Below are 23,424 nucleotides of genomic sequence, written 5' to 3' on the forward strand. Positions count from 1 at the left end.
CTACGAGTTATTTCGCTGTCAACAAAACTGTCAGCACGTAAAAACAAACTCGTTCTAACAGTTCATGAAATACCACATTAATAATACAAATTTGTGACAATTTATGGGGTTCATTTTGTCTGGAATAGGGTCTAACTGCAAAAACACACATAAACTATATAATAGTAATAATAAAGCCAAGCATAGGGACACACGCTAAAGCAAAAGCAACTTACAAAGACGTAAAACAACTTACAAAGAATAAGTAAAGCAAAAACTTAAGCACATGCCCTAAAGCAAAAGCAACTTACAAGTAAGTGAGACAACAAAGAATAAGTAAAGCAAAAAACTTAAATACTCACTATAAAGCAAAAGCAACTTACAATGAAGTAATACCTAAAGATTTTAAATTACTATGGAGCAAAAGTAAAATGAGTATATATTAACAAAGTGATCACTCAGCTAAAGGTGTCCCAAGAAGGTGGAGGTAGAAAAGGTAACCCGTCGGTTACCTCCGCAGAGTTGATGGAACTTCTCCCCGATTTTAGTTTCGGTCCAATCTCTTTTTATGCCTTTTTTCTTTAGGCAGTTTGAGTGCATATAGTCAATAAACTAATTTTGGGGTGATAGACAGATGAAATAGGCCCAAGGGTCTACTTCCTCAGTTCCTGGCAGCCAGGATGTTCGAGAAAAAAGGCTGTGTTATCTCCATATCACATATCTTCATTTTAATCCTTTTATCAGTTTCTGGGAATGTCTCCCTAGGTGCTAGGGTTTTCTAGGAAACCATCAGGAGGTTTTTTCTCCTTTTGTGTGGCCTTTCTATCACCTTGCATTAATATAAACAATATGAGTCTGAATTAGTGAAACTGCAAGACTAAATATCTGTTATGTACATTGCCAGAACTCAAAATAATCTTCACTCTTCTGGATAATCTTTATGCATACAGTATGAGTGCATATGCATAGGAATTTTTGCTTCAGTCATAAAACTGAGCAGTCCTTAAAAAAATTGTCCCACATGGATATTTTTCCTTTTTGTAGGTGAACGTGAAAGCAGGTTGAAAGATAGTGTTTGGGAATTCCTGCCATTTGACTCTCGCACTGCCAGCAGCTAGTGTCTTCAGCCAGATGGCTGCCTACAGCATAAAAATCAGGGATGCCAATTGAAATTTAAAACATTTTGCAGTTTATGCATACTGGAAATTGCTTCTGACCTTGTGAACTTGCATATTGAGCAAAATGTCTATAGCTGCCTCTCCCTACCCTTTTTTGCAAGTGTCAGTGCTCACTTAGTATCAAGTAGCTTTTGTGGCGTGATTTTCTTAATTATTGTGCATCAATTCCATCCCTTGCCATCACATAAATTAAGAAGATAGTTAACATGGTAACAAATAGAACATCCTGTAACAGCAGTGACATTGGGCTAGGTATTGCTGGTTTTGCCACAAATACTTTGCACTTTCCTGCACCACAGACATCTGAGACACAACATATTAAATTGCTGCCTGGATTTTAGTTGACTGCTGTGAAGAAAACAGGTCAGATCACGCAGAAAATTATTTGTGTCACAGTAAAGGGAGGCCAAGGTAGATTGTGTGTGTTTCTGATAAATGCTTTGCAAAATTACATTTCATTTCAAAATAGACCTGAATTCCACTGGAACTTTAAACTGAAGTTACTAAATTTTTGTAGTTATGTATTTCTGTTGTGTGGGGTTTTAGTCAGAACTCCTGAACAGCAGCAGATGTTGAGTCGTTAGTTAGAAAACAAACCAGGAAAACCAATATATAACACTGTCATGTGCCCTACATTCAGCAACATGATCAGATAACAACAATGAGCAGCACGACAAAGCCTTTAAGATATCCCCACAACTTCCTGCTAATGGATCACGCTGTCTTCCTTTGCAAACAAAAATAAATCACAAAAGCAGATTTATTTTGTTAAGTCACAAGGGCCATAGAGATCGCATTAATTTTCTTGGGTTTTTCTTCTTCTTCCCCTCTCCTCTCTCCTTCCTCCTCCCTTTCTCCCAGTATCAGCTCTCAACAGCAGCCTTGTTGAGGGAAAATACTAATCACAATGAAGTTTTTAGCTTTACCTTCTCTTTTAAATGTGCATCTGATCTCTTGGATGTTACATCAACACGACTGTACAAAGGAGCTGTGGACCCTGAGCAGCCTTGTCTCATGGCTCAGTATTCCCCATCCATTCACTGACTGCCCAAGCAGCAGGCACTAGTTACTGCTCAGTATCAGCTAACTCAAGTATAAGTGATCAAGTATAAGAGTCGAGGTGCTTTCACTGCAAGAATGCTCTGACTGAGAGGAGAGCTTTTCATGTTTGATAAACCAGTTTAGAAGCTGAAAAAATCAGAGAAGCACATAATTGCATTCCATGGTCAGGGATTTTTTCCACTTCATTGATTAGGGTGAGTTTTTAAATCAGAGCTGGTAACATACTTTACTTGTGTAATAAGGGAAAAAAATAGAAAATCCAAGCATGTCTGGCTTACTAGTTAGCAAACAGTGTTCTTGGTTGTAGATGTTGCTGCTAAGATTTTAGAATCTTTATTTAACTTCGGTTTTTGTTTCTGTTTTCCCTTAAAGGAGCAATATCGCTTCTGCTATGATGTGGCGCTGGAGTACCTGGAATCCTCTTAGTTGGAAGGGATATGACAAAGTTCACCAAATACATAAATCTCAATAAGCTGTTTTGACAACAGTTCTTGATCCTGTGAAGAAAGATTTTAGGGAAAGAGGGGGGAGGGAGGGATTTTAAATTTTAAATGCAAAGTATTTTTCTTATGAAGTTGTGTATCTTAATAAAAGAACTCAATCTGTTTCTATGCTTGTATACAGTATCAACATTTAGTGCCACATAAATACTATTTAATGAAAACCAGAGTCAGAAGAGATTTGCGCAAATTAGGACTTTTTAGTGTGTGTGTATATGCAGCCGTCTCTCAAAACAGTTAGAGCGACCATCTGTTGCATGTATCAATATTTCCTATATGGTATTTTTTTTTCCTTTTGATACATTGTTAAAGTACAATAACAGTGCAAATTGATAGTAAGGTTCATTCTTTATACGTTTCAAGTGTTGCATATATATATTATATATAGTAAAAAAAACTGGCTTATTTTGTTTTAATGTGCAATGATGGCTGGATCACATAAAGATCTTTATAAAGAAACTTAAACATAAGCCAAAGACTCAAGTGTAAATATGTCTATATGGAGAAAGCACATGTATTTATTGTTTACTTGCATTCCTTTTTGATGGCTGAAAAAAAGAAGAATCATTTTTCTTGAAGAAAGCTTTTTTTGCTGAAATCAAGTGTAAACAATTTTTGTAGTTTATTTTTTGTATGTTTTAGTGTAAGTAGAAAACATACTTTTTATGCATAGACCAAGAAACATAGGTATAGTGGTTTTGTTGTGTACATGCTTGTGATTCAAATTCATGTAAACAACTTGATTATAGAAGGTCTTTAAGTACAGGACCAAAATCTAAACATTTTCCTGAAAATGTATAGTTTTTCACAGTTGCATTAGTTAAGTACTGATCAAAAAACTATGTAAGGAAGTACACACTTCAAAATAGCCTTGCCTATGACTTGCACAGTATTGGAAGAAATTTTTAAGCTTCATTAAAATTGTACAGGAACCAATCGTTTCAAAAAAATATTGAAGCACAGGTCAACAGGAGAACTGTGAGACAAATAGATGGGTCTGCATATGCCCTTAAGGGTAAAAAAGTATTTGTTTAGCAAATTGTAAAATTAAGCAATGTTTAATTTGATGTTTACAAACATGTAAGCTTTGCTTCCAAGAAAGCAAAATTTGAATAAACCAATGCGAGATTCTGATTATAGTTGTGGTGTACAAAATATTACTTTGCTTTCACTTAGCTTGTATCCATTTCTTCACGAAGTTTCTTATATATTACTGGCTGAAATCACTCCAGTTTCTTGTTGATCACTTTTAGAACTGACAGTAAAATTCTATGGTGCTTTTAAATATTCTGTAAAGTAAGAGTGAATTAAATTTTTATTTAAAGATTATTTTATATTTTTTCCTACTTTAATACCCTCTCGCTTACTGTTCTTGTTAAGGAGTCATTCTTGTCTGGAAGATCAATATATTTGGATAAGGAAAATCTCAAAAGGAAATTGTATTATTTTTCACCCCATTGCTTCAGGGAGTATTTGAAAAGATGCCATGTCATCTGTATGTCCTAAGTTTCTCCTTTTACTTGAGATACATGGTATTACCCATCCAACACTATAAATGGCAGAGAAATGTTTAGAGAAATACTAGTTCTCGGATTTTTTTCAGTACCTCCATCCATATTGCATAGCTCCACCTCTTCCAGATCTAAAAAATTCCTTTTTTTTGGCATCCACTGTTAATTCCTACCTGTGAACAGCAAGGTAAGTAAATGAGGTTTGAAAACATTCACTGGATTTGGCTTCTTAATACTCAAATTGCCCTATTTTTTCTTCTGCCACACTGGAAAGTGGATTATAAGCTGCATGCAACAGAATTGCAACATTTCCAGCTTTCCCTGTGAGGTAACAGCATTCAGCTAACTTTAACAGTCAAAGTGCTGGGTCTATCACCCAGAGCTAGCTGTCTGGTCACCACATTTTGTGGAAATAACACGCCATCTTCACAGACTGATGCATCCTGCCTGTTTAGTGTCTGTCTGGCACTAAATGGTTTGGACTCTGGAAGAATCTTCCTCTGTTGTCTGTAAAGGATGTTGAGAAGATTAGTCTAGAAGTCCAGATTAATTTTGTGACAGATGAGATGTGTAGCTTTTAGGGTAGTGGAAAGCAAAAACCACATTCTGTACTGCCTAGAATGATATTTATGTTTTGCTTTTTTGGTTCCTGACCAAAAATGTAGATTACCATTAGGCTGACTGAATACTTATTTTCTTGGAGAGCTGCTGTGTATGGGACAGTGGGGTCCATTCCAATCAGAATTTCATAATCCTAGTTAAGATCTTTGTGTCCAGCTTCCCCTGTACATTAAGCGTGACTGGTGCAAATGCCAAAATGAATTCTGGCATTGCAGCAAAGGAGTCTTCCTTAGGAGAATCCCCTTTAACTGGAAGGTATTATAGTTGCCAGTGGTTATTCTGCAAAGGGGAACTCTTCCTATGCTGTTTGAGTACTCTGAGATTCACATAATTTCTGTAACTGTAGCTGACTGTGGTGACCTAAGGAGCTTTTTCAATAGCTCATGATTGAAAAATCTGTGGGAAGTTCTTCCTAGCAAGATCAGGGGAAAGTACATAGAGGGAATATTATGTGTGAGAAGCAGATCAGAAATATCATTCTCCAATAATAGTACCTCTTGAGGGTCTCTTAGGCAAAAAACAATGTTAGAATCTGCTTTTAAGTGTAAAATCAGAAGAGACAGATTGTTTCATTGTGCAGCTCTTTCTTCTCTCTTATCTCATCCAGTGGCAGCAAATGCCATCTTTATTTTCTGAGAACACCAGCTCTGTTCCCCCAGATAGATGCTGTGCCAGTATCCTTTTCTTACACCTGTGCAAGACAGAAAAAAGAGAAGTGAGGGGACTATGGAAACCTAACCCATAGGGAAAAAAAGTATTTGTTATAAAAAGAGTGTGCAGTGGAAGAAGAGAAGTCTTCCTGACCTTGGGCACTTGAAGAGGGAAATATTTCACTCCCTGAGGCAGTGAGACACCACCAGCACCAATAATACCACAATGTACCAGCAGCTCCAGCCCTGGAGCGGTCCATAGGTTTCAAGACTCCTTAAAATTTTTCTGCTTGCTATTACCCTTGAAATATTAGTGCAGACTCAGTCAAGTGGCTAAAGCCTGCATGGTATATTGTCTCTGCTTTCTTCAGCAGCATGAAATGAAAACTGGACTCACACATACAGTAGATACACAGAGAGCAAATGGGCATCAAGTCAGAAAACAGAGAAGCACAAAAGGCTTCATCCATAGAGGTGTGTAAGATGATTCAAATTTGAAATAAATGAAGTTGAAACTAGTTTAATATCACGTAATGAAAGGAACCAATGGAATGTATAAGTTTCAAAAAACATGATTGCTGTGTACAAGAAGGTATTCTTTGCTCTAAAACTGGGAAGTGATGACTCCAGTGTCCTAGTCTATGTAGTTGCCAGTGGAAGGAGTTCTGTGATTTGCTTTGATGGCTTTGGTTCATTTTCTGTAGAACGGTAATCAAAGAGGTAACTTAGGGATGTGTTCAAACTATCTGAATTTTCCCAGAATAACCAGATCTTAGGATCCAGCACTGAAGAACCGTAAATCCTTGGACATATCTAAAGCAGTTTCATGGAGACTGAAGAGCCTCCAAACCTCAGCATCCTGTATAGAGAGAGGCTTTGCTCTTTTTTTTTTCTCTTTCTTTTCACCCTTTGAATTTGCCTTCCCTGATCCTAGTGACCCAACTCCAGCAGAAGGAGGTGTGAAGAGACTCAGGTTTTGACCTTTTGTCTGGGTCCTGAGAGATCAGACCCCAGATGGTAAATGAGATCCTAGAATTTACATTTCATGCTTCCTGGGTAAATGCTGCCACCAGGAAACAACAGCTTTGTCTCCTGGAAAACAGTCACAGGCATATGAGTTAGAAGCTTCAAGCTTAGTATTCTCACTATATACGAGCAGTTACTGGGATTTATTTCATTTGGGAAGTTGCTCAGATAATATATTTTCTTAATTAATGCTATGTCCTACGTACTACATTAAGAAACACAATATTCCTTCAAGAAACATGAAAACCAAAGCTACTGAAGGAGCATACTCTTTCAAATGGGTTAACAATTTCAAAATCAAAAGTCTAAGAAAAGTAGACTAGGGTAGCAATGGTAGGCAAGTGCTCTGTCATTGAACCTCAAGCTTGAATTGAAATGTTAAAGTACAAGGAAGGGGCAGCCTGAGAAAAAATGTTGCAGAATCACTGCGTGGCCAGGCCACCTGGACTGGCAAATGACTGTATAAAGGGCCTCTTTTAAACTTCACTCTGCTGCTGTGTCAGAAGAAACCCTGAGATCTTGAAATAATTGTAAAAGCTGCTTTTATAGTGCTCTGCTCTCTACTGAAAAGTAACTCGTTTTCAGCTGTACTTTCCTGTGTCACGTAGAGGTCTGAATTAAGTGATCATAATCTCACAAAAGAACCTTTGTGGTGGTTTATTGCTTGTACTCTTTTTTTGTTAGTCAAAGATCTTGTAACCTCTGCAAATCCAGGATAGTCAAGGGTATCTGAATATTCATTTATGGCTTTAGTTTCTGGGGTTGAGTAATGTGCTAGGATTAGATTATGTATACTGAGGGTAAGACTTTCAGAATATGCAGAAGTTTAGTCCCATAAATTTTCCTTCAACTTTATTCAGAAAAACCCATGTTAATTTTTTAATTAGAGGCTCTGTTTGAGCAAAATTTTGAGATACAGATAATATAGAAGTGTTGTTAAATTATTTTAAGCTTGCTAGATGTTTTTTCTTTAAGCCTGAGTAAAAGGATGTTGTTGATTGTGGTGGTGGTTGACAGGCATAAATGTTATTTTGGCCCACGCTTCTTAGAAATTAATTCTTTCCCTGCTGTTGGGTTTAGAGTCCTAATTTATGCAGAAATTGACATGTATGATGACAGGCACAATAGGATGCTTACCTAATAATAATGTTTGTTAACTGTGTCTTGGCCAACAAAGAACAGATGTTTTTGTGCCCTGTTGAGATACAACAGCTTGATTTCAATAGTCTTTTGTAACGCCTTCTAGCTTCCATCTGGATCAGAAAATAGTCCCAATTTCACAAATTACACCAAGATAAGTTTGAAATCCCCATATGCTCAGAAATTTTTTCAAATCTCCACTAAGTAAAACAGAAAAATAGAAGTCTATGTTAAAAAGAAAAATCAGCAACAAACTCTGTCTTCTGCATGGCAGAAAAACATGATCTTTTTGTAAGCTTTCGAGTACCCTGGAGTTCTTTGGTAATGAGCACAAAAATGGCATCTGGCAAAACACAGTACCTCCAGATTTTGATAATATCTGTGCATTTTCCTGCCAGGTGTAAAGCCGTGTGAGCTCTTTTCATTTTGCAGCGCAAAACTTTTGTCTTTCTTTTGTGTATCTAATCTTCTAGAATAATATCTGAAACAACACCGTATTTTGCTGAATCCTGAAATGTTGAAGAAAGTTACCTTTTGTGCTCTGATAGAAAATGTGAAACCAGAGATTATAGAATCTTTGGAGTTTCTCTCTCAAGATAACCACGGTGAGCTGGTTTTTTGTAGTAGCCATAAAGTCAAACTATGATAAGTTTCAGAAAAGTTTTGGAAATAATTTGTTTTGTTTAAGTCCCAGCAGGGGAAATCTCAGTTCATTTGCTATCAAGGACATTAAGTCTCTCTACTTAATATTTTGTTAGTCTTTCTGGTCCACTTGCTGTATCTATGAGTAGTACAATAAACAGCCCACCTGGACCCACAGTTGGAACTATCTTAAGCACAGAACCTGGCCCTGTAGCCTTTTTCCCCAGTTTTAGGATGAAGTTGTTATGAAATTTGCTGATCATACAGATTAACAATGCAAAATTGCCTCTGTTTACTGAAAATGTTTGAAACCACCTACTGAAGAGGTGTATGCCTTCATTTTAAATTAGGTGGAAATCACAGGAAGCTATGACACTGCTGCAACCTATGACACTGCTGCAACCTTTTCTGTTGCACAGAAGTCATATCATTGAAGCTTCAGTTGGTGCATTTTAAACTGTGTAAATAGGTTGCTGCTTAGTTCCATCTCTTGAAAGGATCAAGGTTTCCAGCTTACCTTGCAGTAAGAAATACAGCAGTGTTTGAGAAGTAGTTCTCATAGGTCAGACTACTTCGGGGATAAGGATAAAAATGGAGCATAAAAGCACTAGGCATAATATAGGTTCTTCTAATATTTCTCCTCCAGCAAGACGAGCTGGTTCAGCTAGTGTGACAGTGAACTGTAATTACAGCCGTGAGAAAATAGCTGTGTGGTTTTGTCTGTGGCAGAGGCTTCTAAAAATTTCTTTTAAAAAAAACAGGGAAGAAGTGCAGGCTTTGTTTCTACTTCAATGTGCCTTCCTTTAAGGCACTCGTTTACTTCAAATAATAGCCTTGCTTAACACAGACCCCTTCTAAGATGATAGTTCTTTAAGCAGTCAGAATCACAGCCTGCAGCGGTCTCTGTCCTTAAATACAAGTAAACTGTTGGTATGTGGATTAAAGGTAGCAGAGACAGGTATGATGGATCCTATAGTGCATTCAGGGGGCAAATGCAGTGGGCAAAGGCCGGAGGAATAGGTCTTTAGTTTTTCCACGAGAGAATTTATAAACTGTGTGCAAGAGATAGAGAAAAAAAAGTATTTAGTGAACTGACCAGGACCAGTATGAAGATTGGAATCTTATTCACTGGTTATTTGGGCAACAGCATAGAAAGCACTAGCTTTGGATATAAGAACTGGGAGGATGGAGAGTATAAAAAATCTAGATGAGATTGGCACTTCCCAAAAAGCACAGTTACAAAATGTATGGAAGGATATAAAAATCCTGAATGCTCCAGTCAGTGAAAAAGTTTTGAATACTGACTAAATGTTGTCTTTGTGGTCAAGAAAGGTTGAACAGTTGATTGAGGCCACTGAGGATAAAAGATGCTGAGCAAGGGACAGTGCCAAGGAAAGAAACAGGCAATTTATGTGAACAGATCCTTCAATAAAGGAGATTTCTGAGTAGATATTGTGAAAGATTTAAAATATAACAATGCCCCCAAACCAGGCTTAGCACAGGCAGGGGACTTGAGGTCACATACCTCATTTTATGAGTTATGAACTACAGTTGGTTTGTGGAGTTAGTCTGCCTTGAAGCCCACAAGGTGCTATTTTCCTGATACCATATTGGTTGATGCCAATCAAGAAAAGGAGAATGCTGCAACACTGAACATGGCCATTCAGATAGTTCTTATCTTAGTTTTGAGGACAAGTAACAAATGAGAAGTAAAGTAAATATGACAGGAAGTTGAAGCTCAGGTGTGACTTCACAGGCATGGTCTCAACCCCTACTCCACTGTTATATGAGAGCCAAATACTACTTCACGAGCTTCTTTTCGATGCTTTAGCATAATTATGGCATGGGGGTTTTTTTAATTTCTTAGAAGAAGGAAATTTATACCAAGACGAGCAACTTTAGAGATTGGGGTTGAGAGAGGAGAACATTTTAGGAAAGCACTCTGACAGGCAGCTGCCTGATTGTGGCCTCCAGGGAACCACCATAAAAGAAGATTTCAAAGACCAAAATGGATTCTGAGTGTTCTGAAAACATCAGCCAACTTGATAAAGGAAATAGCTTTAGAGTCCTACGCCAATTAGCATTTGGAGAAAATTGCAAAAATTGGATGGAGGAGGGGCACATGCCCTGCAATTTGCTGTCAATGTTTACAGTCCAGCATGGCAAAATAAAAATTGAATTAGCAGATGACCTCAGGAAAAATAGAGACTAGAATGTAACAATTATTTTGTTGATATACACATACAAGTCTGCATTTTCCACACACTGCGTGGTCATGCAAAGACTCTTCACAGTACCATGATGTACTGATCTTATTACTTTGAGTGCCAGTAAGGTGTGTATCCTAGACTTGTCACAGGCACGCAAATATTTAAGGAAGACAGATACTCACCTCTTTGCAAGTCTATGTGGTTTTCAGCTTATATACTCCCACCTAATCATTTTTCCTCTTCTTCCAGTTTCTTTGTACTTGACTGGGATCCAGCAAATGAACACTGTATAGGTTGCTCAGTTTTGTTGGTTTGGTTTGGGGTTTCTTAATTCTTGTTTGCACTGATGTTTTTTTTACTCAGCACAGGCTGAAGCAAACCAGGCATAGATGGAATATAGTATTATCTCCATAACATATTTCAACTTTTCAGCAGAAACGATTTCAAGAGTTAGTTTCAAATTTACACTTAATAGCTGGACCAACACATCCCACACTCTAATCTCACCTGAGCCAGGGTCAGCTGGCATCTCTGAAAGCAAGCTTCATGGTGGTTGTCATTCAAAGTGTGCTGAGTGTTTTAAGCAGGATGACAATGACTTAATTTCAAATTGAAACAACTGAAAATGCTTTTTTGTTCCTTCCAATGCTTCTCTGGAGTGGGGAGGAGGTGAAAAAGCCTTCTCCCTTCCAACTCTTTTACAGTGCTTCCAAGTCTTTAAAGGTCTACGGACTTTAAAACAGTGTGAAACAACAAAGGAAGAACTTTGGTAAGTGATATGTTTAGGTGTGTTTGATTTGAAAAAGATTAACCCAACAATGTAGGGGGGAAGGTTGGTTAATTCCACAGAAGATTGTAGATACTGAGGGAAAGAAAATGGGAATCTCTGGATGTATGTACTCCAGTATGTATGGTGTAACTGGCTTTCTGTCATGGCAGTTCCTGAAATGGGCTACTGTGAAGTGATTTTTAAATGAGACCTTAAAATTAACTACTAAAGGGAGTGTGGCAAAAATAACTTTCCCACATTCAGCTTTTAATAACATTACTGGAGCTAGTGTCCATGTGGAAGTTGGGAGACATTCTCCTGTCTCTTTGCCATGGTGCTGGGTTAGAACACACAGCCCAAGGACAGAAAATAATATTTTATGTATTTAAATTTAAATTTATTTTAATATTCAGAAATACAATGTTCTGGGAAAGTCATAACTGCCCAAAATGAGGTGAGGCACCCCAAGTTACAAGAATCTCTTAAATCAATTGCTCTTTTTGCTACTGTTCAAGCAAGGAGAGAGGACTGCCACAGGGAACAGCATTGTGATGAGTGCCTGTCACAAGGCAGCTTGGATGAGCAAGGGGCTCCTTTTATCTGCTAGTTTTAGAAAGCTGTACCACATCCTCAACTGCGTGTTAAAACAGAAACCAGCAAATTTTCTTCAGCTTTTTTTTTTTAATCTTGGGGATGGGTTTTTTTGGGTTGTTTTGTGGGTTTTTTTGTTGTTTGGTTGGTTGGTGGTTGTTGTTGTTGTTGGGGGTTTTTTTGTTTTTTTGAGGTTTTTTTGCTGTAATTCTGCTTGCTTTTTATTTTATCTTATTCTTTCTTCAAGGAAGAGTTTGTGTGTTTGGATTGAATGTTTTTTCCTCTTTTTTAAGTACCTTCTCTTATATGATGTATTAAATGTTCCTTGGCAAGCTCATCTTCAGCCATATTGTGTTGGTGGGTTTTGTAGCTTACCAGAAAGCAGAATTCAGAAAAAAAATTAACAAAATATGTTGTTTGTAAAATGGACTTCAGTGTGATAGCTTTGTAGATTTCATCCTCTAGCCTTGGCAAGTCTGAATTAATTTGCTGACATAATTCTACAAAAACACTTATAAATACATTCCTCAGAGAGATGTGGAGGGAGCTGTAGACTCTCATTTTTCAAAATATATCTATCTATTTATGCTGGCTGTTTGTTAAATCTCACAGTGCGCTCAGCACCAGAAGGTCCAGGATGCTGTAGTGCCCCACAGGCTCTCAGCATCCCCTGTCTTGGGGTCTCTGGCAGTATGGTGAGGGGAAGGAATGAGAAGGGTCCAACTGCTGTGCTGTATGCTTCATCCAGTAGAACATGTGCTAGGAACACATTGAAGGAGATGCCCAAGGGTCACAAATGCTCTTGGATGTCAAATAAATGTATATGCAACAAACTGAAATCAATATGAAAGGCTGGCAGAAGGACTTAAACTCCAAAGTGAGAGCCCTGGGATATTTCCTTGCAGACCATTTGAAATCTTAGATAATTTACATGAAGTTTGTGGAGAAGGACAAGGTGAAAGGGCCTTGGCTGGATCATAACATGTTCCATATTGCAAAGCTGCCTACAAGAAGAAATGGATGCAGTGTGTGGTACTCAGTGAGTTACCACTTTGCGTAGGAAGCAATGAGATTTATTTAGTCTTGGAAATGCTGAAAAAGTAAGAAAACACAAGGTGAACTTTTTGGATTGAGTATTTTAATAGGAAAAGGCTAAAATACACACTAGAAAAGTTACAATAAATGCTACATATGAGTTCTTCAAGAAAAAAATCTTTTTGCAGTCTTTTTATAGGTTGTTCTGGAGAGGAGCCCCTGTGCTCTTTCCTCCTCCCCAGCTGGGAAGACAGGCTAATTGAACAATTTGATAAGAAAATACATTTGTTTTCCAGCACTTTTCACAAATGAGTCTCTGAAAGCTTAGCTTCTCATAGCAGTAAGTGTGCTGCATCCTGTTAGTGATCCTCTCTGTTTGTCATAGTCTACCACAAAGATGTCAACTGTGCATCACTCAAGAAAAATGTTGGCCAGCAACCATTGAAAGTACTGCTTTTCTCCCTTGTGTGAGGTAGAGGATGGAACACGTGCCACCACTGAGGGCATTAGAGGGGTTTTGGTGACCACACTGTTTATGTTAATAGTACCAGGCATGGCAGAAAAGGCAACATTCTACTCTTCAAAAGGGAGAAACAGGACTGGAAGAGAAAAAGGAGATGGTCATGTTTGCTTGATATGAAGCAAATGTATCTTGCTTATACTTCTTTTGAATTTTTGATGACCAAACTTACTGGATGCTGCATGAATATAAACAACAACCTCTATTTAATTGCATTGAGACCCTTTCCTGAAATCAAATAACTTTATGGCTGATAAGTAAACAAAAAGACATATGATATGAGCATGAAATAAAGCACTAGCTGTACCTGTGCCTGTGACGAAGTGCAGACAGGCCCCATCTCAGCTAGATTCAATACAGCCCCTAACCCACCATTCCTAGGGATGAGGAGTCATGAGGGCAGACTGAGAACTCCCTGGGCACTCTCTTCTCCCACTGGCTGAAACTCTGGTGAGTGCCAGCCCGAGGGTCTGGTTGCTTCTTCACATAAAATATCTCTCTAGCCTCTTTATTTCAAATCTTAGTTTTCCCACAGCTTTCTCAGACTTTTCCAAATTCCTTTATATATGTTCAGTTTCCCTGTGTATTTAAAAAAAAAAAAAAAAAGAAAAAAAGAAAAAGCTGACCAAAAAAGGTCCAACAAAGAAGTCCACTAATCTTTATACTGCTTCTCCTTAAGAGCGAGCAATGGACACCTGGAACACGACCATAGATTCAAATCACTGAGATAGCAAATACATCTAAGCTTTTGTGTGGTAAATTATAATGATAACCAAAAGGCCTTGCAGCAGGGTATCAATACCTTGGGAAAAGTAGGAAATTAAAATCAGTTTAACTGATATGTTGGCAAGTGTTAACTGCATTTTATATAAAGCCTTTATCCTTTAATGAAGCAGTTTTCCTGCAGAAACATTTGCTTTTAAATTCAACTTCATAATACAGTGAAAGTATTTGCAATAAAGTTTGTTCTTTCTGTGTACCTTTTAGAGAAGCTCCCACTAATAGAAAGAAAGAAAGAAAAAGAAAGAAATAAAGAAAGAAAGAGAAAGAAAAAGAAAGAAAGAGAGGACTGCAGAATGCTTGGGTTTGTATATATTTTAAAATGACAAGTGGTACATTCAGTGCAATCAATTCATCATTAATTTGAAACTCAGACAACAAGTCTGTCATTTAGGGTAAATGTTAAGGATGACAAAAACTTCAAGGCAACCATTATTAAACTAAATATTTTGTTGATTTCTTTTACTGTCTGTTTAGGCTAAACTGTGGTTTCTAATGCTCACATAAAAAGGAGTTATTAGTGCTTGTTCTTCCAGTAATGTAAACATTAGGGAGGTAAGGTGTGCAAGATACCAGTTTTCATTCTAGTTCTTTTAAAGCTCTTTGCTGTCAGGAAAAGTCAAAGTGTTTTGCTTCTCTTCTATGGAAAATTGACAGTTGATAGGTAAAACTTCAGGAATAATTAGGGAAAGTAGATATGTAAATTGCACTGGGGGAATCAATCTTTAACAAATATATTTAAATTAATTCAGTGTCCTTTTCTTTGAAGAGTGGCAGGGTGCAAAAAAATTATTTTGGATTTCTTTAACAGCATCTAGAAACCTACATTGCCTCTTTAAAAATAAATTACTAGCACACCCCACTCAAGAAATCACAAAGAGGAGAGTGATATTTGAAATTAATTCAAAAATTTCTCCAACATGTCTCCAGCTGTCAAAAATGCATTGAAGATATGCCAAACATATTTCAAAACACTTTCTGTAATTTGAAGATCTCTCAAGTAATTTTTACTCCCAAAGTAGATCTTTAATGGACCCATATTTCTCTCTAAAACTGTGGGATGTCTTTTTATTTAGGTCCCTCCCATCCTTTTCTTTCCCCACAAAACCAGAAAAATAAACAAACAAAACCCAACAACAATCCACAGAAACCAGACAGATAAGGAAATGTGCCAAGCTGTTTGGGTCTGACTTTTTTCTTTTTCTTGGTTTATTTTTTTTGAGAGAGTAAAAATTAGTTCTGTGGTGAGTGCGCTCAGGCTGGACTTTGGGATTCTGTACTCAAGGCCCATGTAACCCTGGATATGTTATAAGTTCTCTGCTTTGAGTCTACTGCAACAAAATGATGCCCCAAACTGAGTATATGGAAGATAGAAACCAAATATGCTAAATATTTACTGAGCTATTGGAACACTGAGGGTGCCTGAATAGGTTTTATAGTATGGTGCTACTCACAGAGAGATAAATATTTCCATTAGAATAGTGAGTTCACATTCTGTACTGTCAAATAAAAAGTGGTAACACTAGCTGAGGATCACCTGGTTGGCCCATTTTGTATAAACACTCATTTTGACAGATGCTTCTTTGTACTGGAAAGGCCTAGAACTCCTACTGTATTATACATTTGCATTCTGCTTTATCTTCAAAATACTTTATAAACGCTTCAGTATCAATCATCTTAATATATTTATAAAGACAGGTAGCATTAATACCTGTCAATAGATGGCGGAATTTTTAGCTTGATAGTCTATACTCTCAAGGCTACTTTTAGCTTTGAGTCTATACTAGCGTACAACTTAGAAATCTCAGTGTTCTTTCCTCTTTGGTTGAACAAAACATTTGCAGAGCTGCCTGTCTATGCAGCATCCCAACCTTTCAGGGTTTTAAGTGTTCCATTCATACACAGTGCTAACATTTTAAATGTATTTATTAAGACCACGATTCTAATCACACTTACCAACAGTTCGAGAGAGATTTCTGGAGGTACATTTCCTATAGTTTACTGATGTATGCAAAGCCATACACTTCTTCTTTGTTGAAAAAACTTTGGAAAACTTCATGTCAATATTCTTTGCAAGACTGTAACTTAAAATGCCATTATCAGCAAGGTGTTTCTATGGGAAGCCACAACCAGCTGAAAGCCATAACTCCTCCTTATTAAGAATCCACTCCAACCTCTGTTAAAATCAATGAAAAGATCTTTCTGACTCCGGCAGGTACAGAATTGCTCAATAAAATGTAGAAAATGCCCACAGGTTATTATTGTTCAGTCCATAAAAAGTCAGCCAAAAACCTACTATTTTTCACAATGTAATGTGTGTACATGTGCTTTAAAAGCACTGGGGGATCCTGGTTCTTCAATAGACCATTCACTGGAGTCAAACATTGGCAAACAACCCTCTGGGCTCAGGAGCTTTTACTGACAGACTTTTGTTCATACCTGCTAAGCCATTTAAATTTCATACGACGAGCATGTCTAAGATCTCTCTATCGAACTGTAAGGAAATGTCAAAGAACCCAAAAGGTATATCCTGAAAATATAAAGGAATGTTCACAATAAAATCACAGGGAACTAAAACCAAGATTTTAAAGCCAGGAGCCATCACAATTCACAGGGGTGCCCAACTGCTTTCTGAAGGTGTTAGGATTTTCAACATGATCATTTTTATACCAAGTCCAAGAAACTTGGAGCAGAGCAAGATTATAACTTTAGAAAGGTATATTTTATCTTTATCTGTGGGCTTCAGCTGATGGTGAAGCAGTATAAAATTCTGTGGAAAATTATCCTTGCTTTTTAACATGGCTCCTAATTTTAAATTCCAACAGGATCTTTCTGTGCCTTTGTCTGCAGGATTGAAAAGTCCTGTACCCAAAGTGACTCATTCTAAGGGGACTATGAGCAGAGGCTGCCCATGGAAGTAGGAATGTTAAAAAAAAAAACAACAAAAAACCACCAAAAAAAAACCAAAACAACTTTTTGGAGTCATTGAAATATTCTGTGCAATGAGTGCTTTATATTTTCAGGTGAAGTTATAAGCAATTGTTGGAATCACATAAATGTTAGGCTAACAAAGCTGGGTTTCCTTAGAAGGAATGATTGCAGTGCTTAAGAGCTGATCATCTTCAGCTTTAAGGGGAAATTAATCCCATTCACCCATGCATACCAAAGTAGCAGAAAAAGCTTGTACACAAAGATCCACACACCATGTTGTAACTCATGTTACAACAGTTCATGTTTCAATTAGGTCTTTAGCCTATTCAGCCCCTGTCTCTCCAGGACTAATCCAGGTGTACCATTGTAAAGGTCAGATTTTTTTCTTATGTTAGGGACAGCTTGCTCAAGCTGCTGAGATCATCATCTTACACCCCAAGGACCACTGGAAGTTCAGTGTTGTGCTTCTTGGGTGGGTTGCATGAAACCTGAGTGATGTTACCAGAACCAGTGCTGATTGGAAGAGGAAGATCACAGCTCTTGAAAGTCTCTGCAATTTCTTTTTAAGCTCAGTTCACCTTTGGAGAAGTTTCAGTATACTACTGTTCACTTGACTTAGGTTCCTATAAATGAAAGGTGACACTACAGGTGATCATCGATATATCATCTCTCCTTTTCTTTATCAGAATTGTTCTTGATGGTGCTTTATAGTCCTATATTTATTCAAGGCCTAAACATCCCTGGTGTCCACCTGTTCCCTTGAGAGATTATTTCACAGCTCAATGCACCTGTGTCAGGGAGAATTCCCTACAGTTTAGTATTACTTTATTTTTAATGACAAGTGGACTTTCCAACTTCGTCCTGGTTTGATTCAGGGAAGCGTTAATTTTTTTACAGTAGCTGGGAGGAGGTGTGTCTAGGACTCAGAGGTTATTCTATACCATCTCACATCATTGCTGGGAACAGGGAAGAGAGACTCTTGCTTCCAAGGAGAAGGGGTTCCTTCCAGTCGAGAAAATGTGGCAGGAGGAGCTGTCCAGAATTCTTTATTGTCATGGGCTCCATGGCGAGCATTTTTGCACACTAATCACTCTCTCTTTTGTATACTTTTTTATTACTATTGTTGTTACTGTTCCTTTTCTTATCTCATTGCCGCTTCCAGTAAATTGTTCTTATCTCAACCTGTGATCCTTGCCTTTTGTGCCTGCAATTGGAGGTGGGTGAGGGGGAGACGCGTGTATTTTTTATAGTGGGAGTACTAAATTGGAGAATACCATTCCTAAAGCATGACAACATTAATTGGTGCCCAATGTGGGGTATGAAGTGTTGAGATAACAACAGATCTGCCCAGAGTGGACTGGAAACTAATTTGATCTAAGCATTTGTTGTATTAGGTGTGGAGTCACTGGTCACAATATTGCTTGGTCTGTTCCTGTGGATATGGGACCTAACTCTGAATGTACTCCCGTATATACTGCTCACAGTGATCTTTTTCAGAGCAGGGAGAGGGACCAGGATTGCTTTGTTGCTCTAGTGTGTGATATCAGTTTATGATACGATAACATCGAGGGCAGTGAGAGTCATTTGGGATGTGTATTCACTGTTGCTCTCCTACCCTTATCATGGGTGCTACATTTGAGAGCCCATTACCAGCACATAATGCACCCTGATGCTATCAAGGTACGTAGGGGCAGAAACTCCTAGTATCTCTATTTCTGGGGTGCCAGGGGGATCCCAACAGCTGACTGTACTGGAAGCTGAAGTGAGCCTGACTGGGAGCAAATGGCAGAAACACCCCATTATGACTGACCCAGAAGCCCCGTGCATCCTTGGCATAGATTACCTCAGGGACCCAAAAGGGCATTGTTGGGCTTTTGGGATAGCTGCTTTGGAAACAGGGGAACTTAGACAGTCTCTCAGAGGACCCTTCTGCTGTGGGACTGCTGAGGTCTGAAGAACAACAGGTACTGATTGCTACTACAACAGTGCACCATCGGCAATACCACACCAACTGGGACTCTGTGACCCCATCCATGAGATGACTTGTGAACTGGAGAGCCAGGGAGTGGCCAGCAAGACTCGCTAACCCTTTCATACTCCTATATGGCCAGTGTGTAAGTCCAGTGGTGAGTGGAGACTGACAGTGGACCATCATGGCCTGAACAGAGTCACACCACCACTGAGTGCTGCTGTGCTGGATATGCTGGAACTTCAGTATGAACTGGATTCCAAGGCCTCCCAGGGCCTGGTTGTTCTGAGTTTCCATAAAGCATCTTCCTCTTTGGAATTACAGTTCTGCCAAATCAAGTATCAAATACATTTCCCTTATGTTTATAAACTCAATAAATGGGACATATCTTTCTGTTAACATAATGCCTAGTTTCATATTTATAGGATTGTTTTAAAGTTTACCTTCAACTAGCTCAACTAATGGCTGCATTTATCCAGAGAATGATCTGAGCTTAAAGCATATTGCAAACCTTCACAGGCTCAGAATTGATTTTCTTTGGAAACTTGGAACATTTTATTGATTTTCTGAAAACCAATTACTAAACCAAATTAATATTCACCAGCAAGGTAGAAAAATATTCTTGGATATAGTTTTCAAAATTCTTTGTTTTGCCTATGTGTCCATTCTTCTGACTTATCAGACCATTATTTTTCAGGCACACTCCCCTACTGTTCTTGGCCACCTTCTGGGACAATAATCAGAGGCATTTCCACATGTGGAGATGTGGGTCCCTGTTTGTGTGCATCTTCCAGAGCAGCTGGAGTTGCCAACACCATGGCTGCATGAGGACTCATGGTCGCTTTGGCTCTTGCAGGTGTAGTTGCTTGACTTGATTTCACCCCATTGCTGGCAGTAGGAGATGGAGTGGCCAAGCTGAATGCTACCTGCAGATTCACACAGGACATAGGTAGCACTGAAGTTCCAATAGGCTCTTTGGGAAGAATACAATAACTCAGAAATGAAGGTGCAGTAAGGAGAGGTTTGTGATCTCTGTTCTTTCAGTAGGGGAAGAATAGGCTCAGATATTGCCTCCTCTCAGTACCATATACATTTTTCAGGAGCATGTCCTAATCTTCAGTATTGAAACTTGGACAAAGCAAAAGGAACTTTTCTAAGTCAAGATCCTCTTAAGAATTTAGTCTGCAATATAATAATCTCTCAAAATGGTCCCTTATTACCAGCAGTCCATGGTGATAATGTGATGATTTTCCACTCTGGGATCAAGGATGTTTTGGAGATGGCAAAATATTTTCCTCTGCACTTGGCATTGCACATCAAACTGGAAAAAGCTCCTGCAGAATATTTGGAGAGCAGATCAGTGGTCCTCATTTACCAGTCTATGTGTTAGCAGAGATGGGCACTCCTCTGATCACATGTGACCAGTGGGTAGCATTCCTGATTTAAATTGCAGTCAGACAAGTGCATATATAGTTCCTTCATTGCAACTAAGATGATTGGTTTTGTTAGGTTATGTGATAAAAAGCTGGACTCTGCACACACAGAGGAACAGAGAGGGGAAACAATGGGTGGGGGAACCCCAGAGGTATTTCCACGGTATTTCCAGGCACATCACAGGAGAGCCATCAGCACACTGAGGCTCCTCTCCCCACTGAGACATGAGGCTCTGAGCCTTGAGGGCTGCTTGCATGCCCCAGTGACAGCAGAATCAGAGGCCAGTTACTGGGTGGATTGTGCCTAAGTCCAGCTACTGCAGGCATCCTCACTGCACATATATATATATATATATACATATATATATATATATATGTATATTTCCCACTAGTACATCAATCAGCCAGTTGGTGTTTGCTGTGGTTTCTGTCTAGGTTTCTCTGTGTGTCTGGCAGTGTACTTATGTGTATAGGTGCTGTATATGTCTATGTGAGTGTCTGTGCCTATTGGGAACACGTACTTCTGGTTGGCCATGAGAGCACAGAGCTGCAGCTGCCTTCTTCATGCTGCTCAACTTCTGGATTCACCAACATAAAACAGGTTTTGTGCTGAATTTTTCTTGTATGAAATCCATGTCTGTTTGTACATTTGCTCTGTTGGATTCAAGCAATTTTGAAAGCCTTTATTAATTTGTATGTGCACTTGCCATTCATGTTAGATGTTCTTTTGTAGTATTGTTCCTGGCAGTCTTATCAAAGTGAAGAGCCAAATAGAACTGAATTGACGAACTGTAGAAATAGCTTTAGGGGTTCTTTACCTGTCCACATTGTTTTGGTCTATGGATAAAGTCCAGCTGCTGGCACTGACACAATACCTCACAGTCCTGGGAGCTGGTACCAAGAAAATTGGCTTTGATTTCCTAGAATTGCACATAATCTTTAAACATATAAAGATGTCCCACTGAAAAAACTGAAACCACTCATACATTTCAATGCTTTGTGCCTGTAAGAACCAGTTTTTTACAATATGGGTCTTTTGACTACCACTGAATGCATGTGATTTTCCCAGCTCTTTACCAAATCAATTATATTTGTTTAATTTCAAATGCATTTTGTTGGGAGGGGAGAATAAGGAATCTATTGTATTAAAATAGTTGATGAGTGGTTGGCTGTGCATGTTCTCTAGTTTGGCTTTTACTAATACCTGTCACTCCTAGATCCAAAGTCCTGTTATTGCTCTGCACCCGCTGGCTCCCCACTTAGAAAACCTATTTCATGTTCTCTGTAGAAATATTTGTTAAGACCAAGGTAAGAAACTCTTCAAACTCCATAGTTAGCGTGGCAGCTCAAAGGCCTGTGCCCCCACAATAAGAATTTGGGAGTTTAATATGTGAAATTTTTAGTGTGTGAGTAATATTGCCTCCTGCAAAATATTACATATTGGTGAAATGAACCTAATAAACTTTTTGAAAATAAACGGTCGATTATTTTGCTCACTCTTTTGTCACAATGTCATGCTTTCTACTTTCCCTGACTTCTCAGGGAGACAGGAGAACAGTGTAAGGAAACATGAAATCACAGTCACTTCAACCTTCCTCATGATCTGAGTCTGCTGCTTATTTAGTATGACCTTATTCTTCAGATGAGTACTCCAGCAATAACAATGCTTGATCAAGCTCAGAATAGCAGAGTTGGAACCAGTGCTGGGGGTTTGTCATCAAAGCAGTCTGATTTTCACTTGGTACTGGGCTGTAGTCTCTTAAAATTCTTTCCCAGTTGCAGCATCTCAAATTCAAATTCCCACAAACTGCTGGTGGCATTAAAAAATGTTGGCCATTTTGCATAACAGCATTGTTTCTTAATGTCCATTTACATGATGAAGTCATTTGTATTCTATTTGTATGTCTTAAATCCAGACAAAATATTTAAGACAGCAAAATGGTTAATTTCTTTTCTTCAAAGGCTGTTTATAATTTTGAAGTGAACAAACACTAAACTGTTTTGCCATGCTCCAGAAGGGGGAAAAAAACCCCACAACAAAACAACAAAACCCCACCCAGACATGATGTTTTTCTCCCACTTTAGGCAGGGCTGATATTCAGTATCTTCTTTTCACAGGTTCAATAACCATCACTGACAAAATGATGTTTTGTAGCAGATCGCCCTGCCCCCTCCGAAGCCCGGTACCCACAGCAACCCCCCCTCCTCCTTCTCCCAGCCTGGCACGGATCCTGGGTGGGTGTGGGTGAGGGGACCACCAGTTGCCTCACCCCAGTCCAGCTGCACCCATGGGAGGAAGCAGCCACAGAGGGAAGGAAGCAGAAGTACCTCCCCGTGCCACTCCTCCCCTCCGCCGGGGAGCCCCACAGCGCTCCCGAGCACAGCATGCGCCAGGCTGCAAGTGTTACTGCCTCGAAAGCTTTTCACTGGTCTTTACGTGCCAAGCCCACATGCTGCCTTGCTGCGGACCATGGCCTCTACCCTGGAGAAGTTCATTCATTCTCTGGACCCCAGAGCCCTTCCCAGGGTCCTCGAAATCCAATCAGGCGTCTATTTCCAAGGTGAGCATCGAGTGCTTTCTGTCAGGGCTTTGTATTTGATATCAGGCCCCCCTTCTGATGAGAATGTGGGGGAGGCAGAGGGAAGATGTTGATGGAGTTGTCTTCTAGCAGTTTCCCAGTTTTCACTTTGAAGAATGAGTGTTTGATCAATGGCTTTGAAAATGTCTTTGGTAGGGTGTGTATTTGGTCTTCTCACTGGCAGTGAAGAAGAAAATATAGTTAGTCCTCGTTGTATCCTGGAAAGAATAGTGGAATGAGACATGAATTCGCTTTGCTCTTACACAGAGCCATCAATCCAGCAACCACAAATCGCTTC

The 23,424-nt window shown here is 38.9% G+C and overlaps 2 protein-coding genes across 14 annotated transcripts in view; both read left to right on the top strand.

Annotated features, from left to right (window-relative positions):
• Positions 1-3,858, top strand: part of PTPRK (protein tyrosine phosphatase, receptor type K) — a 397,175-nt gene extending 393,317 nt beyond the window's left edge. For all 13 annotated transcript variants that reach the window (XM_027691497.1, XM_027691405.1, XM_027691440.1 and 10 more), the window contains one exon: positions 2,592-3,858. In XM_027691497.1, the coding sequence (XP_027547298.1) occupies positions 2,592-2,645 (54 nt within the window). In that variant the 3' untranslated portion in view covers positions 2,646-3,858. The remainder of the gene's footprint in view (positions 1-2,591) is intronic.
• A 19,159-nt stretch (positions 3,859-23,017) lies between these two features.
• Positions 23,018-23,424, top strand: part of THEMIS (thymocyte selection associated) — a 72,647-nt gene continuing 72,240 nt past the window's right edge. The window contains exon 1 of the mRNA XM_027691508.1: positions 23,018-23,108. Within this exon, the coding sequence (XP_027547309.1) occupies positions 23,018-23,108 (91 nt within the window). The remainder of the gene's footprint in view (positions 23,109-23,424) is intronic.

This window comes from Neopelma chrysocephalum, unplaced genomic scaffold (assembly GCF_003984885.1).
Source record: "Neopelma chrysocephalum unplaced genomic scaffold, ASM398488v2 Primary Assembly neopelma1_23, whole genome shotgun sequence".
Classification (NCBI taxonomy): domain Eukaryota; kingdom Metazoa; phylum Chordata; class Aves; order Passeriformes; family Pipridae; genus Neopelma; species Neopelma chrysocephalum.